The sequence below is a fragment of the Rhincodon typus genome, chromosome 7 (assembly GCF_021869965.1).
Source record: "Rhincodon typus isolate 14 chromosome 7, sRhiTyp1.1, whole genome shotgun sequence".
NCBI classification, from domain to species: domain Eukaryota; kingdom Metazoa; phylum Chordata; class Chondrichthyes; order Orectolobiformes; family Rhincodontidae; genus Rhincodon; species Rhincodon typus.
Window position 1 is genome coordinate 26,178,402 of NC_063338.1, and position 17,454 is coordinate 26,195,855.

General features: G+C 39.1%; 1 protein-coding gene across 1 annotated transcript in view; it reads right to left on the minus strand.

Moving 5' to 3' along the window:
• kcnh3 (potassium voltage-gated channel, subfamily H (eag-related), member 3) overlaps nucleotides 1–17,454 on the minus strand; it is a 546,526-nt gene that overhangs the window by 172,942 nt on the left and 356,130 nt on the right. Inside the window, exons 7-8 of the mRNA XM_048598723.1 lie at nucleotides 10,980–11,137; nucleotides 7,002–7,209 (exon numbers count right to left, since the gene is read on the minus strand). Of these exons, the coding sequence (XP_048454680.1) occupies nucleotides 7,002–7,209; nucleotides 10,980–11,137 (366 nt within the window). The remainder of the gene's footprint in view (nucleotides 1–7,001; nucleotides 7,210–10,979; nucleotides 11,138–17,454) is intronic.

The following is a 17,454-nucleotide window of genomic DNA, read 5'->3' on the forward strand; positions in this document are numbered from 1 at the left end:
GTCAGCCTTTCTGCTCCTATGATGCTGCTTGGCCTGCTGTGTTCATCCAGCCCTGCACCTTGTTGTCTCAGACTCTCCAGCATCTGCAGTTCCTACTATCTCCATTTCTGAGCAGGCGACTTATGAGCTTAAAATAGCCCAACAGGCAGATGTAAGCCAGTTTGCTTCATTTATTGTGTTCAGCTGCTTATATGCTATATGCTATATATGTTCTTTGCAACACAGAATTTAAGCAGAGAGAATGCACAGAGGTTCTAGTGCAATGATGTTTTGTTCTACTAATATCAAAGCTATAAGAAACTTATCTTAAAGAAATTAACTGTGTTTTGGCTAACTCTCGTTCAGAAAAAAAAAAGCCATTGAGAACTCGACCATGAATCAGCAATGTTGCAGTCACACTTGTTTTAAAAAATAGGAGCCGGTCTGCCTTAAGTTCGGCAGGTGTGCTGTGTCCTGATCTCATACATTTTTCCATTACTCCCTATCCCTAACCTTCAGAAACTGAGCATGGTGAAACAAAGGAGTGAGCAAGTGTACTCATAGTTATGCTTCTGATAGTTTGCCTTAACTACATGATGGCCAGTAGCCAGACAACAGACAACACTTTCAGGATGTCGAGACTGCTTAGAGTCAAGGGGGATTTCATTTTGTCCAGACCATCCTCCTGGATCCCTATCAAGTGGATGGCCACTCCTCTCCAGTCTCCGGCATAGGCCTCAGGCTGATCCCTCACAGTGTCAGGTTAAACCAAGAGGCCGCCATGGACATCACCCTTTGCGCAAAAGAGGCCAATAGAAGCTGACCACATGTCCTCCCCTATCTCTGTCCGGGGCATTGGCTAGATAACACCTGACAGCCGCAGGGAATATCTACAGAAAACGCTCCCCAAAGTCAGAGTCCAGTGTCTGACCCTACCCCAGAGTCATAGAATCATACAATACAGAAACAGACACTTTGGCCCAACTCATTCACGCTGAACAGGTTTCCTCAACTGAACTAGTCCCATTTGCCTGAGGTTGGCTCATATCCATCTAAACCTTTCCTTTCTACATACCTGTCCAAATGTCTTTTAAATGTTGTAATTGAACCCATCTCTGCCACTTCCTCTGTAGCTTCACACAACAGCCTCTGTGTCAAAATGTTGCCCCTCAGGTCCTTTTTAGATCTTTCCTCTGTCACCTTAAACCTATGCCCTCTAGCTTTGGACTCCCCACCCTGGGAAAAAGAGCTTGGCTATTCATCTTATCTGTGCCCCTCATGATTTTAAGATCACCCCTCAGTCTCCCTACAGTCCAGGGAAAAAAGGCTCCAAACTATTCGGTCTCTCTTTGTCATTCAAGCACTACAGCCCAGGATGTGACTCCTGTGCAACATCTTGCTTCTGTATATCGTGGTCCCTAATAAACATATTTTGGTTTTAGTTCAAACTATTATCCTGCTATTATTTAAACGATTCTAACCTACTTTTCATAGGGAAAAAAGAAACTTCTCCTTTGACCTATATTAAAAATACTCCCTTTAAGTTCTCAAAGGAGTCACTCAAATTTGTCACATTGAGGGGACTGATGGGACTATTCTCATTAAGCATAGCTAGTTCTGTGCAAGGCTACGAATTTTATACAGCTTTGAACTAGGGAAATAAATTGACTAATTCACTATTATCAAGATGTTCCATTCATTTTAAGATTAGGAAATTATTTCTACTGATTTGGAAAAGAGGAATGTATAATGTTTGACTGACAACTGGTCTCTTCAAACCCAAAGAGAGGGGTTTGGGAACCCAGCTCTAATCTCCTCTGGCACAGGGAAGAAAAGATAAAAAGCTCACCTTTTAGTGTACCATGTTGGGAAGCAGGGCCAGGAAGGTATAAGCAGTTTCCCTTTAAGAAGAAAGCTGGCTTTGGTGAATGCCTGGCCAGCTGCCAGAATAAAGGACTGTATATAAAAAACAATTTTCTTCAATGTACTATAAAGGCCATGGTGATATATTTGTATTACCATTCTCATTCATGATGAGTGAACTGAAGCCATTTGGAAGAAGGTGAGGTTTGATCATAATCAGTAAAATAAGGCAGCTCCCTAATTTGTATCTTGCCTCATCTCAATGAAATGTTATACATATTTCCAAAGGTGTCATTTTCGCCACCCCAAATATGCCTGAGGGTTGCATTCGGTGAGGCAAACAGCCCTACATAATCTTCAGGCTTTGAGTGAGCTGCCTTTCGAAGCCTGGCCAACAGCAGCAACAGCAACTTACCCTCAGTGTACAGAATTCTATCGATTCTTGGGGCTTTAGTTTGCACTGGACTTTAAGCAGAACAGGCTCAAATCTTACTCTGAGATCTTCACAAATGCATTCATGAAGCTTTTGCACATTGCGACTGGAGAAATTCTTAGCCTTGACTAATATTGGCCAAGGAGCTAACAAAATACATGTGTTTTCAGCTTTCGCTGATAATTTGAATGCCTTTTCGGTGAAATGTTTAGGCAAGGTAATTTAAAATAAATCAGCAACATTAAATCCACAGATATTAGAACACAAGTCAAGGTTTCTTCTGAAATAAAAATAGCAATATCATCAAATAATCTAGCAAGTTTGACCTTCTCACTGACATTCAACTGAAGAATTTCCAACGCTCTTGTAATTAATTTATGTTTGCTTTTCCTTTATCCTTTTAAACAGAAATGATAATGTTACAATTTCTGGTTTTACAATGTTGAAATAATGCTTTTAGAATAAAGAATCTAAATTATCCAATAATATAGGAGTGGATGAGGGATGCCTAATCTGAGCAATGCTGAATGTCAAAGTTGCCAGGTTCCATCCTTGAACCACCTGATCTTAGCTGGGATGTTTGATTGGACAGAACAAACAGTATGGCTAAGAGTTGGAAAAGCCTCACTATGTTCCCAACCTGCCACATGATATCCCACATTTGGATATTGAGTGAAGGTAGGACCATACTTGTTTGGGATCTGTTGCATCTTTATTTTCAGGAATTGCAATGTCTGTTTAACCACAGGTTTGCTAGCACTTGTGGAGCCATATCAAAAGGAAAAAGTAACTGTTGAAAGCAGAAAGTAAAATTAGGATAACTGCATTACATTGCATTCTGAAATTTCACTCTGGAACAGATATTGCTTGCTGCAGTATAAGCACTCAGGTGGCCACTGTCAAAGGTATTGTAAGATTGTACATGGAAACCTTAAGGTTGATATTTCTCTCTGCTTCACTCATAGTGCTGCTGAGGAAGATTGGCTCCATATTTATAAAGCTGATTTTCATAGTAAAAAGCATCAGCTATAATGGCATCTTATATTTGTATAGCTCCTTATGGACTATTAAGCACAGGGATCATAAATGATCGAAACACTGTATGAGTTAGTACACAGATAACAGAATTTTGGTTGACCTCCAACTTACAGACAAAGTGAAGTGGGAGGTCAGCCTTGAGAGCATCAGTGTAAATAAAATGAGAGCTTAAAAAGAAACTCGAATGAGAGTTTCACCAGTTGATAATTTTAGATCCAAATGGAGTCAAGTAATGGTGCAGAGTTGGACGTAGATAGTTTTGGTGATGGAGGGGAGTTAGGATCTGCAGCTTTGCCCAGGTTCAAATATAATACCAAAGTTGTGAACCGTCTCAAATCACAGCCAGAGGAAGTGATTCAGTGGCGCCAAAATGGAGACTAAGAGCCAATAGTTTATATTACAGAGTGCAAAGTCTTAAGAAACAGGCTTGATAAACAATGAAGCTCAGTAATCCACAGCCCATTTAAAAAGAGCCTGAAATACAGCAAACTATATTCATGACTGAAACTATAGTAATATCCCCAGAGAAAGCAAAGTGATTTCTCCGGCAAAATGTAGTCGGTGGAGGATGCATACTTTATGTGTTACTTAGATCCCACTCTCTCTCACAGTATTATGTGGTCCAAATGTGATTGATTGACAATTATCCAATCATCTTCATCTGGACTACAATAGGACCCATAATCGAGGAAATTAATGGTGGGGATGTAAGGAAATAGTTTATTATAGACTTAATTGGAGGAAGCTATTGCTATACAACACTGGATGTCAGGGAAATGAATTTTAACAATGAATGCTCTGTTGAGAACATTTTCTTTTTAGTTCAAGTTCCAGGTCCCTGAAAACTACACTCTGGCTGTAAGTTTAAGGATTTAATGAGAAAGCTAACTGGCTGATGATTAACATCTGCACTGCCTGGTTGAGGCTAGACAAAAAGGTAGGAAACAGCAGTCGTCCAGCTACCCTTCCTTCAGTTGACAAATGAGCGGCCACACTCTGTTACCAATGTGCAATCCTCCCTCTAACAAACCACCCAATCCTCCCTTGGATTTTCCTCTCTGCCCTTTGCCCAGGAGATGCTTATTTGCCAACTGGTGAGACAAACATCTTCTCAATGGTGTCTTCTATAATTTTTATATCCATTGGTTTTCTTGTTGCTATGAAGGGCTGTGCCAGTATTCTGATTGAGCTATGTCAATTGAGCTGATAATACAGGTAAATTCAATAAACAGTTATCAAACTAGATCTCATCATCCACTTCAATCACTGTGAATTTCCTTCCAAGTTCCAGCAAAAGTATAGGCAGTACACTTACAGGACTAATTTCTGTCACATAATGCAGAATAAAATCCTTCTTGGGATTAACCGCATCAACACACTTCTCACTTTGCTGCTTTTGACGTGTAACATAATTATTGCTCAAGTTCTGTGATTTATATTGACCATACTTTCTAAATTAGTGCTTACAAATGATAAAAAGAATAAAAAGCAAATTGAAAGCACAGTTGATATTTAGAATTGGGATAATCATTAAACAAACGTTTCAGTCCAGTTTATTTGTAGCCTAGATTAGAAATAGTAAAAAAGTGATACTGAATGATAAATATCATATACAAATTGTAATACAAAGGTTTAAATCTCAGTAATATTCAAAATGTGCATCTGAGTTATTTGATCAGCAGTTGTATATTATTGGAATTAAAAGCAATATGCCATAGTTTATGGATATTAAACATCAGAGTTAATTGCTTTGTAAGAATTTCATAGGGAAGAATAAAACAGGAAATTTTAAGAGCAAAGGATTCTCCACTTGTGATAAAGGTGAATGATATGCTATTATCATTATTATATGGAGCCATGAGATTGAATGTGGATAGCACTGTGCGTTAAGTTTGATTTCAGTTTCCTATTGTTTGGGCTCAGAATGAAAGGATTGAAGACTTTATTGAGTTCTGTGATTTGTGTGGGGATGACTGGGGCAATATTGATATATATTTAAGTGAAGCCTTTTTTTAAAAAAAAACTAAGTCTTGAGGTAAATGGATCAGCGTTTGAGAACAACAGAGGTAGAAGGAAAAAAAACTGCACGGTAGTGATGTAGAGTCATAAACAGTTTCCGTTTAGAACAAGAGAATGAGTAGAATATCAATGAATGTGCAGGTTTGCTTTAGACAGGAATGAATTATTCGGGGTCGGTGGGGGGTGATAAAGCAGTTCAGTTTAGCAGTCTCCAGAATAGTTAGGGCATGAGAAATGAAGTCCTGACAGGTCTAATGTCAGCAGGAGAAAGCTCCAGTAACAGACTCCTCAGTGAGAACTTTGGAAGCCAGAAGTTGGGTGAGAAACACAGAATAGGGCTCAGTTCGAGGTGGAGCACAACGGTTATAATTTAGTCACAGCTCCCCAGGACATTCATTTGCTGCAAGAGATCATGACCCCAAAATTCTCAGCTGGCAAACCTGCCAACTTTGGAATGCCCTTTACTAGACTATATCTATGGCTCAGTTTGTAGCATTCTTGCCTTGGTGTGGGGTGACTTTGAATTCAGGTTTCACTATTACAGATACTTGAGCACAAAAACATGGACTGACACTCCAGTGCAGTATCGAGAGAGGGCTGCACTTTTGGAGTAATGTCTTTTGATTAGATGTTAAACCAAGGCTTCATCTGTCATCTCAGATGGAAGTAAAATATTCCACAACATTGTATCAAAGAAGAGCAGGAAAGTTGAACACTGTGTCCTAGTTGATTTGCTTCTAAATCAAATTCCTTAAAAAATAAGATTATTTGGAGACTATCACTTTTGAAGGCTGTGAAGCATTGCTGTATATCCAACATTGCTATGTATCCAACATTGTACCATACACACATTTCAAACGCGAAGCTCTCTATGGTCCTGAAGTTGTGAAAGCATAATATAAATGCAAGTTTTTACTTTTTAGGAGCTCAAAATTAAATTGTGTATTCCAAAAGTGTAGTGACCATTAAACTGATGATTCTGGTGGGTAAAGTCAGTGATCACAGTTGAAGACAATTACAAGTTTAAAGATAGCTTATGTTATTTTGATAACATGTAACAATAAATATTCCCAACAAGGTACACTAAATTAAAACAAAATATATACTCTGTGACTTTCTTCTTGGTACTCTTAAAACAGACATTGATTTAAATAAAATTTAATTCATTTTTTTTATGAGATGACAACTTACAGCAGAGAAGCTCTTTAAAACTATATTTAAAAACCAGCAACTTTATAGTGACTTTCTGGATCATTACTGTTCTACCAGCTTCCCTGTAGAATTTTCATCAAACAAATGTTTTTATCCCAATTAAATGCAGAGCCCATGAACTTATTGCTTCCTGTGTGTACTGTCAAGTGACATTAAAGAAGGAATATTGTAAATGTTTGCAATGAAAATAGGCAATACAATGCCATATGGTGTGTTGGCGGATTATTGTGCAATTTTTATGGGGTGGAAATTAAGTGCTGCCTTTCACCGTTCTTGAATAAACTATGAAAGAGCTGAACAAGACGAAATCACTGCCATCCCTCCCTGCCTCAAGTGATATTTTACATGTGAGAAATCATCCCTTTTTCTGCTGTGCAGATTCAGAAACCTTACTGCGTTTTGATAACTCTCTGGCCTGATGCAGTCCGTGCTAACCTGTAAAAGTAGCATCACTTACCAATTTCCCAGGTGGAAAGGTCATTGGCTTCAATTTCCTTCTGTCCAATAAAGTACCAGATACAGGCCATCCAATGTGCTATCAGGGCAAACATGGACATGAGCAGTGTGAGGACAACAGCACTATACTGTGAGTAGCGGTCCAGTTTCTGAAGTAGCCGTAGGAGGCGTAGTAAGCGCACAGTTTTCAGTAGATGAACACCAAAATACTGTGGAAATTAAACAGTTGCATTACAAAAATGTTTTTTTTACAACTTGGAGAAGGCTCATCTTTCTGCCAAGAGTGCAAGGCTACCACCAGTTAATTGCTGATTATCAATCACAGAATATGTGCCAGCAAACCATGCAGCAATAAGGTTGCAGGTAATTATTCTTTGGTGACACTGCATTCAGGGGAGGATCGCAGCAGTGGGTTTCAGCTGCATTGTGCTCATCCTCACAGGCTCTTATCCTCAAGACAAAGTCGGTCCTCTAAAGAAAACCAGGTTGTCATTTGTATTTAGGTATGTAGCCTGACAACTGAAGTAAAATTTTAGAAAAATCAACCTGTACAGAAAGACAGAAGTGTCTGCGACTCACAGGCCCCCCTGGGATCCCTTATGTGTTCAAGATTCAGAAATCCCAGTTTGGAAATCAACGCTCTAAAGCTGTTGCAGGATGTTACAGAAAACAGTCACCTATAAATTACAGAAATTTGCTCAATTTATCAGCCTAAATTTAGTGGTAGAGTTTAAACTTCAGTGTTTTAAGGCTGAGTTTGAGCACAAATTTGGACTCAGGCTTCATAGAGTCATACAGCATGGAAACAGATGCTTTGATCCAACTCATCTGCGCTGACCAAACATCCCAATCTAACCTAGTTCCATCTGCCAGCATTTGGCCGAATATTCCTCTAAATCCTTCCTATTTGTATACCCATCCAGATGCCTTTTAAATGTTGTGATTGTAACCGGTATAGCATTGACATAGTGCTGCCCTGTGTGAAGTGTGGTTTACAAAACAGATATTAAACCCAGAGCCTCTCTACTTTCCTTTTCAAAATTAGTGGCACTATCCAAAGGGGATCAAGGGAATTTCAGAATAAGTAGATTTTTTATTGCAAGGACCATTAGGAATAACTTGTTCCATGACTTGCCAATATTCTGTTATGACTTTGCAAAACTTTGCATTAAAAAAGTAATTCTCAAAAACAGTTAGAAATGGGCAGTAAATACTGGCTTTGTCAGAGACCCCTGCCCCCTTACAGTTCATGAAAAGTAATTAAATTCCCCTTTAATTCATTTCCTGATTTCTTTCGACCTTGTTTCATCTCACAGTCTTCAATCAATAATATAATGATCTTGTCACTAGGACTGTGGCTTTGAGCTATTTATTCGAGCTTGAAAGTTCATTCAGTGATCTAATTCCTGCAGTTTAGTCTGGGCAATTAAATCTATTCAACAGTTGAAGACAAAATGGAAGAGATTGAGCTGCGTATACACAAACTATATAATTAGTCAAATTTGAAAACTAATTAGCCTAATCAAAAGTCCATTAGCCAACCAATTAATGACCATATATTTGCAAATGGAAGTTGATTATGGAAGCTGAAAATTTTCTTATAGCAGCTCAGACAAAGGCAATTTACGTTCTGGGAGTACTACTGCAATTTCAGTGAGATTCTGCTGATGGGCTGCCACAACAGGGAGTCCCATTGTAAGTGGTGATTTCTTCCCATCTCACAAGCAAAATTGAAATCCACTGAATTAAAGGCACCACGAGCCTCACTTGGTTGTGGAGTAGTTTTGCCAAAAAAAAATTACGTTCTCAGTACTATATTGTATTCTCAAGAAAAATCTGTAGGTTATAAGTCCATGAAGTAACTCCACAAATTTTTAGTATTGAAGCAAAACGCTTAACCAGATCTAGCTGGCATGCATTTATTTATTTAAGTATATATGTAAAATAAATATGTAATTGTACTTCCTAATATTTGTGTGCTTAGAAGACCTTGCCAGAGTTGGATTCCAACACGAGTCATAGGAACAAGCTATCCGACAGTGCACTATTAATGCAAAATCTTGCAACCATAAAAATAATTTACAAAAGCGTAATCTTCAGAGGAGAGTTTGAAAGGACCAACAGTGCTTGCAATCTGTGACTCCGTGCATGATATGAGGATAGTTTCAGCAAGTTATTTTAAAAATGATTAAGTACCATGTTTACAGTAGCTAAAAAGACCCAGATTCATCTAAAAATGCAGATTTTTTTTGTGCCATAAATATTTTGAACCATCCAATGCTGGTTGAGGAATCAAAATCATGGTGGGACCAGGCAGAATAAACAGAGAGAAACTGTTCGCATTGGTGGAATTGAGAACAAGAGAACACATTGAAGGTAATTCACAAAAGAAGGAGTGGTGACTAAATGGTAGCCTTGTAAATGAGTGAACGGTCAGGATTTGGAATGTGCTGCTCTGAAGTGTAATGGAGATAGATTCAAATTCAAAAAGGGAATTGGATCACTGTCTGAAAGGAACCCAAACTCAAGATTAGATGTGAGCAAGAAGCTAACATGAGCAAAATGTTTTTGTATAAATTTGGTTTCCATTATCCTTGTTTGTTTAGTTATATAATCAATTGTTAGCTGGTTTTTGCAAACCACAGAAAAGTTGCTTAGACTAATTCTTCCCAGTTTCTGTCCACTGTGACTCAAAACACATCCAAAACTTACTTATGGTAAATGAAAGAAACACCAAATTATAGGTTGTTGAATCAGACAAATCAGGAAAGTCCCAATTGGTATTTTTGCCTGTAGTGACAGCCACTATTGATCCATGGCAGATAAATACTACAATAGGTACCTCAGCTGGGAACAGCATGGTTTACTTCCAAAGTCCATCACTTTAATTTCTGCCCCTCCCTGGGACGATAAGAAATGGGGAGAATGTGCACACTGCAGATTCCAACCTGTATCCAGTTGTAGCCTAATTCTGTTTGCTGGTAATCTTTGCAGGATGAAATATTACTTTTTTCACCTAAGAAGGCCAATACACAGGTTACTGATCTGGTACTGGACAGATTTTGTGTAAATGCTCCCAGCCAGACAGAAGTGACCAATGGCCCACAGTCATCTCAGCTTCAGTTTGATATTATCTCCTTGTATCCTGTTGTCCAAACAAATCCTCAATCTATTGCGCTATGCTATTGATTTTGAGATTTTGAAAGGGAGGAAGGCATTAGCAACTGGCTTGCACATTTCCACATCTAACCCAAGCTCAGGTTCCAAAAAACTCAACCATTGTGACCTCCAGAGCCATATGGGTGGCATATCAGCCAGTTAAAAAAATGTAAGAAGGGTTTCTTCATTCACTTAGTGAGTATTCAATTTCTTGATGTATCATTGATGAAGTAGATTGGACAAGAGCATTTCAGGCTAACGTCACACATGCCAAATGGAGAATCGAAATCATGAACTGATTTTTATTACCAAAGGGACTTAGGGAGGAACTTTCCAGATCTTGTTTTACATTTCTTAATGTCCCCATGTTTTTCCTGCTTTTTTTGCCTCCTCCAGAATCTCATGAGAGTGAGGGAATGCGGAGGATGGGAAATATTTGGTCACAAGGTTCTATCAACCATGAGTGTGGGCTAGGCTTGGTGGGCCAAATGGCCCTTTCTTGCCTGTCATTTCTGTAAGTCCAAATGTCATTAGCTGTGTTGCCAAAAGAGCTCATGGCTCGTTTCATAAGCAGGTGCCAGTATCCATGTGGTGAAGGGAATGAAAAGGGAAAAATAAATCATTTAAAAAAGCATCCATTTCTTAATATGCTGATTCAAGCTGATGGCTGAATCTGTTTTATTCTAGGCTCCTAAAATTAGCTTCACAGCATAGAGCAAATAGACATAAGATATGTCACTTAAAGAGCATGAGGCGGTGTTGTTTGCATTGCAATCTGTAACTTTCCACAGTGCAATATTTCCTAAGCAGATACACTCACCACATTGATATTGAATGCGTAGAGGAGGTCAAAGGGAAGTGCAGCTATAAGATCCACGAAGAACCAGGTAGTTGCATAGTGCACACAGATTGAGCGAGGATCATAGACAACCTGTCCCGACTTACTGACATATGTTGTCCGAAAATTCAGCATGATATCTAGAAAATAAAAATAATCATGAAATCAATTATTTCAAAATACTCACTCAAAGGTAATGGGACATTATGCCGAAAAGGATACAGCACAAATCATTTTAAGAAGCAAAGAAATGGAAAATAAATGGTTATGTGTGAGGAATAGACTCTATATTAGATATAATTCTTGGATCAGTAAGTCTAGATTTAAAGTTTAATGGAAAATGCTTTGGACTTTTGATACTTGAAGTATTCAATATCAGAAGGCTTCCTTTCTTGCAAGTGGGGAGGTGTGATAAAATCAATTTTAGTTGTTTATAATTTGTACTATGTATGCCAGCAATCTGTGAAAATCTTAACATCTAAGGACAGAGTGTTCCAAGACGTTGTTACATCTGACTATTCCATACATCCCAGGAACAAGCTGTTGTCAAGATTCCAATTGGTTACTCAGAACAGTTCAAGGGTTAGTGAATGGCACAGTTTGGTCTGTGGAATGGGGGAGCACCAATGAGAAGAAGGAGAGATTTGGGCTGCTAGTCAGTCAGACACTTAGGAGCAGGGCAAAGAAACTCCATCCTGAAAAGATGCAGGTGTAGTGAGTTCCGAGCCACTGGAACTCAGCAGCACCTCCTGGTTTCCAGGGCACATCCTAAGTATTGGGATTAGGGATCAGGAAAAGCCCTAGGTGATAGGGTGGCACCATAGCTCAGTGGTTAGCACTGCTGCCTCATAGCGCTAGGGATCTGGGTTCAATTCTACCCTCAGGTGACTGTCTGTGTGGAGTTTGCACAGTCTCTCCATGTCTGTGTGAGTTTCTTCCAGGTGCTCTGGTTTTCTCCCACAGTCCAAAGATATGCAGGCTAGGTGGATTGGCTATGCTCAATTACCCATAGTGTACTAGGATGTGTAGACAAGGGAGATGGGTCTGGGTGGGATGCTCTGAGGGTCAGTGTAGACTTGTTGGGTCTAAGGGCCTGTTTCCACACTGTATGGATTCTATATAACAATATTGGGCCTCAGAAGAAGCCATGTGCTCTGAACATTTTAGTATGGCTGACAGCGAGGTCAAAGGAAGCACAGAAGCAGTATTTACTTTGACTAGGTAAACAGGTTTGGAGCTCGGAGAAATGCAGAAGCTGTAGTAGCTTGGTGAAACTAGCTGTCGGTGATGAGCTAGAGTTGTGTTGATGAGTAAATGGTGGAGCACAGCCAGGGGAGTATAATCCCAGGGAAGGAGGGTGACCAGTCAGACATGATCAGTCTCTGACTGAACGTGTCTTGAGAATTCAAAGCCAGATTATCGAAGGTGAAATTTTAATGCCTTGTCAAGTTTTAATGAGATTTGATTAGATTCTGTTTGTACACAGATGACATCCCTCCATTATTTCCCAACATCTCCACTGCCTCAATGTTATGAGACACATTGTTTGACATCCAGTGTTATATGAAACAGTTTGAGTTAATAATAATACACTGGCACTATATTCAGTAAATGCAGACGAGACTATTATGATACACTGGAACTGTAGGTTATAAGTGTAGATGAGAGATGTATAGTAGTTTCAAGCTCTACACAACAGAGATTGAAATGATTGATTCTATAACCTGAGTCAGAACGTGAACTGTGAAGTCAGAAAGAGTGATTTTCAAAGTATGAGCTGGATAACGAGCCTTGCTGACTGTTCTTGCATGGTGTTAATTTCAGCACTGGCTTTACACTATTTCCTAGCCATAAAATAATTGGAAGACTGTTTTCAATACACATGTCAAGTAGCACAAGTTGAAAGATTACTCTGGGTGCGTTAGTTTCATAAGATGTTGCAGTTCACTGCAACGACAACTTGGAATTAGATAGCGCCTTTAATAAGGTTAAAAAAAATCCCAAGATACTTCACAGAAGTGCTATCTAAAGAATATGATACAGAGATGCAAAAAGATATTAAGATAGGTGAAAAAAAATGTTTGGTCAAAGAAGGGAATAAAGGTGGAAATGTTCAAGAAAAAATTCTACATTTTAGCTTCTAGGGCTTAGAATTGAAAGAGCAAAGAGCACTTGGAAGCTCTGGGGTTGGAGGAGGGTACAGGGATAGGGATGGAAGAGACTATGGAGGAATTTGAAAATGAGGGTGAGGATTTTAAAACTAAGCCAGACTGTAAGCCAATGTACTCAGTGAGCACAAGGATGATGAACAAAGAGGACTTGGTGAGAATTAGAGTGAAGCAATGGAATAGTTACAGGGAACAAGGAAATGGCAGAGGAGTTAAACAGATATTTTGCCTCTTTTTTATGGTGGAAGATACCTTGAACATTCCATTGACTCAAGAGACTTCAGGAGAGGAATTAAGTACCATTACCATCACTAGAGGAGTAGTATTAGACAAACAAATAGAGCTAAAGGCCCCTGATTGTCCTGATGGCTTGAATCCTAGAAGGATCCCAAAAGCAGTAGCTAAGAAGTAACAGATGCATTGGTCGTAATTCTCAAAAAATCCTTGGATTCTGGAGAAGTACCAGCGGATTCTAAACTGCTAATGTGACATCCCTATTCAAAAAGAGAGACACACAGAAAGCAGGTAACTGTAGGCTGATTAACCTAACGTTTATAGCTTGAAAAATATTGGAATCAATTATTAAGGAAGAATAGCTGAATATTTGGAAATTCATAATCTAATCAAGCAGATTCAATGTAGCCTCATGAAATGTAAATTGTGTCTGACCAATTTTTCAAGGAAGTTTCAACCAGATTGGATAGAGGGGGACCCAGTATATTATATTTGGACTTCCAGAAGGCATTTGATAAGGTACCTCGCAAAACGTTAAAAAGTAAATAGATCCCATGGTGTCCGTGTTGTACATTTGGCATCGATAGAGAATTGACTAAAGAGCAGGAAACAGTGAGTGGGGGTAAGGGATTCTTTTTCAGGTTAGTGACTTGTAATCATTGTGGTTCCACAGGGATCAGTGCTGGGACTGCAACCGTTTACAACTCGGAAGAAGGAAGCGAGTACACTGTAGTTAAATTTGCAGACAACACAATAATAGGTGGAAAGGTAAGTTGTGAGAGGGATATAAACAATTTAAAGAGAGATATTAATAGGTTAAGTAAGTAGACAGAAAGTTGGAAAATGGTTATACTGTGGGAAAATGTGAAGTTGTTCATTTTAGAAGGGAGAACAAATGAACAGAGTTTACTTAAATAGAGAAAAATTGAAAAAAGCTGCAAGGCAAAGGGACTTGGGTACTTGTGTAGGAAATACAAAGCTAGCACACAGCTGCAGCAGGTAACCATAAAGGTTAATGGAATGTTGGCCCTTATTTCGAGGGGGTTGGAGTATAAGAGTAGGGAAGTCTGACAGCAATTGTACAAGGTGCTGGTGATATAACATCTGAAGTACTATGATCAGTTTTAGTCCCCTTATTTAAAAAAAAGTATAATTTCACTGGAGGCAATTCAGACAAGATTCACCAGGATGATTCTTGACATGGAGAAATTGTCTTATGAGCTAAGGTTAAACAGGGACTCTACTCATTGGAGTAGAAAAATGAGAGATGATGCTATTGAAATAAACAGGATTCTTAAGGGACTTGACAGGGTCAACGGTGAGGGGATGTTTCCCCTCATGACAGCATCTAGGACCCGAAGGCATTATCTCAGAATAAAGTGATATCAATTTAAGACTGAGATGAGGAGGGTTGAGAGTCTTTGGAACTCACTGCCAAAGAGTGTTGTGGGGGTAGAGTCCTTGTGTATATTTGGGGTTGAGATAGATTCTTGGACAGTAGGGAAATCAAGGGTTACGGGGAAAGGTCAGGATAGTGGATATGAGGAATGTCAGATCAGCCATAAACCTGTTGACTGGCAAAGCAGGCTCAAGAGGCTGAATGGCCTACTTCTGTTCCTATATCTTATGGTCTTATAGAACTATGGATTGACTCAAGTTGTAGGGAAGTTGAGACACTAGTCATGGGAGCATTGAAATAATCAGGTTCAGAGATAATAAAGGCTTAAGTGAGAGATTCAGAAACAGTTGAGCTGAAATGGGCAATGTTACAGAGCTGGAAGTAGGTGGTCTTGGTGATGGATGGAATTGGAAGCTTAAATCAGAATCAAATAAGATGCCAAGGTTGTGAACATTGAGTCAAGCTGACTTTTTGTTCTTTAACGATGTCGTCAAGGGGCAGCATGCAGATGAGATAAAGGAGGGAGCCTGGCATGGATCCCTAGGGGGAAACCAGAGGTTACAGCAGGAGGGAGGAAAGCAACAACCATCACAAGTGTTTCTCTAGCCATGAGTGGACAGAGAGAAATGTAGGCAGTCACACTCCGCTATGTGATAGAAGTGAGGGTTTGTATTGTGTCAATTGGAGAAAGGTCAAGAAGCAAGAGGATGGACATGTTACCACGGTTCCAATTATTACAAATGTCATTGACAAGAAGCACTTCAGTGCTGTGGCAGGAGTGGAAACTTGATTAGAAGGATTCAAACACAAGGATGCATTTAGAAGGCGACACCATACTCAAGGACTTTGGAGACGAGAGGGAGTGTGCAGATGAATGGTAGTTTGCAAAGACAGAAAGGTTATGATTGGGTTTCTGGAGACTTTCTTCAGTTAATAACAATAAAATTAATGAACATTTCAGCTCATATTCAAATATTCATATACCAAATGTTAATTTAAGCAGAAACTCCAATGTTTGTAATTATTTTTCATCAGGATTATATGAAGAGAAATTAACTGGGAATATGAAAGGGTCATTGACACCATGGTTCACTGCATGATAGATTAGTGAGGAACAGTACTACTTAACCCTGTCATCTTATTGAAACAGGGCCCTGTCTACAAAGTTTAGATAAAGGATAAATGACCACTGATTGATACAGCAGAGCATTTAATCCTCTCTGAGCAGTGCATACACTGAAGCAAAGCAAGGAGCATGAGAATGTCTCATGATGCTGTTAAGCTTGAATGTGGAATTGTAAAGTAATTTTTTGCAATCTGCTCTATAAGAGCAGCTGAAAGTAAATGGAAAAGAAAATCCAAATATACCAGAGAAACTTGATGATTTCAGTTAAGATGTTTGATGCCTGTTGAATCCTACTTAAACAGTTTTGAAAGCTGAAGGATGTTCAAAAATGTTTTGGTATGAAACTTTAATCACTTATTTTCTGAAGGTAAGTACTGTTGTTAACGTAAAAATCCATGGGCATTCAATGTCCCTGTCACCTTCTCCAGGTATCCATTCTTTATGTGAGTGCCAAGATGGATGTTGGTGAGCATATACAAATGATTGGTTATCAATAATTTTGGGATCTAGGATTCTTTGGCCATTTTGTTTTCCCAAAGTGAAAATTGTATTTAAACAACATCTTTTATGAACACTTGCTGTCCCAAAGTGGTTTACAGCCAATCAATTACTTTTTAACTGCAGTCACAGGTGTAATGTAGATAAAAAGGCAGCCAAGTTACAGAATCTCCCACAAATAGCTGATGACTAGTAAGTTAATTTGTTCTTGTAACGTTGATTGAAGGTTAAATGCTGACCATACCACTGTAGATTACTCCGCTATTATTCTGCAAAATGATGCCTATGAAAGTGGACAGGTGCTTGTTTTAACATCTCATCCAAACAATGGCACCTCTGACCAGTATTCCTGCTATTTTTTTTCTTCTGTGCAGAACCGCAAGATCCGTGTACAGCAATGACTTCTGGAGCCAGAAGGCAATCCTGTGAACAGAGGTGGCACCCAATTGCCCCGCACAGAACCTCAAGCAGTTTCCCTCACACACATAACAGCTGCACAGCATAGAAAGAACATAGCCTCTGAGAGGGCAGAACTTCCTCAGCACTGTACTTGAGTATCAGCTTTGATTTTTTTTTGTGAACCAGCTTCAGCTTTCATTAATGACCTTCCCTCCGTAACTAAAGTAATGGGGATGTTGGTTAATTATTCACATTACTAAGTACCACCCACGGCTACTTAGCAACTAAAGTAAGAGTGAAATTTTGTGCATGCTGAGATCTGAAATAAATAAAGTAAGTGCCAGAGAAAGAGCAGGTTGGACAACAACTGAGGAGAAAGAAACAGAGTTAATGTTTCAAGTCCAATATGATTCACCTTTGGAACAAAACTGACTCATTAGAGTTGATTAAACCAGTCCTTGCTCTACTGCAAAGAACTATTTGGTGAGTCTCTTGTAAGTGGTTAAGGTTTCTCCATTGATAGTAGAAACTGCAGATGCTGGAGAATCTGAGATAACAAGGTGTAGAGCTGAATGAACACAGCAGGCCAAACAGCATCAGAGGAGCAGGAAGGCTGACGTTTCGGGCCTAGAC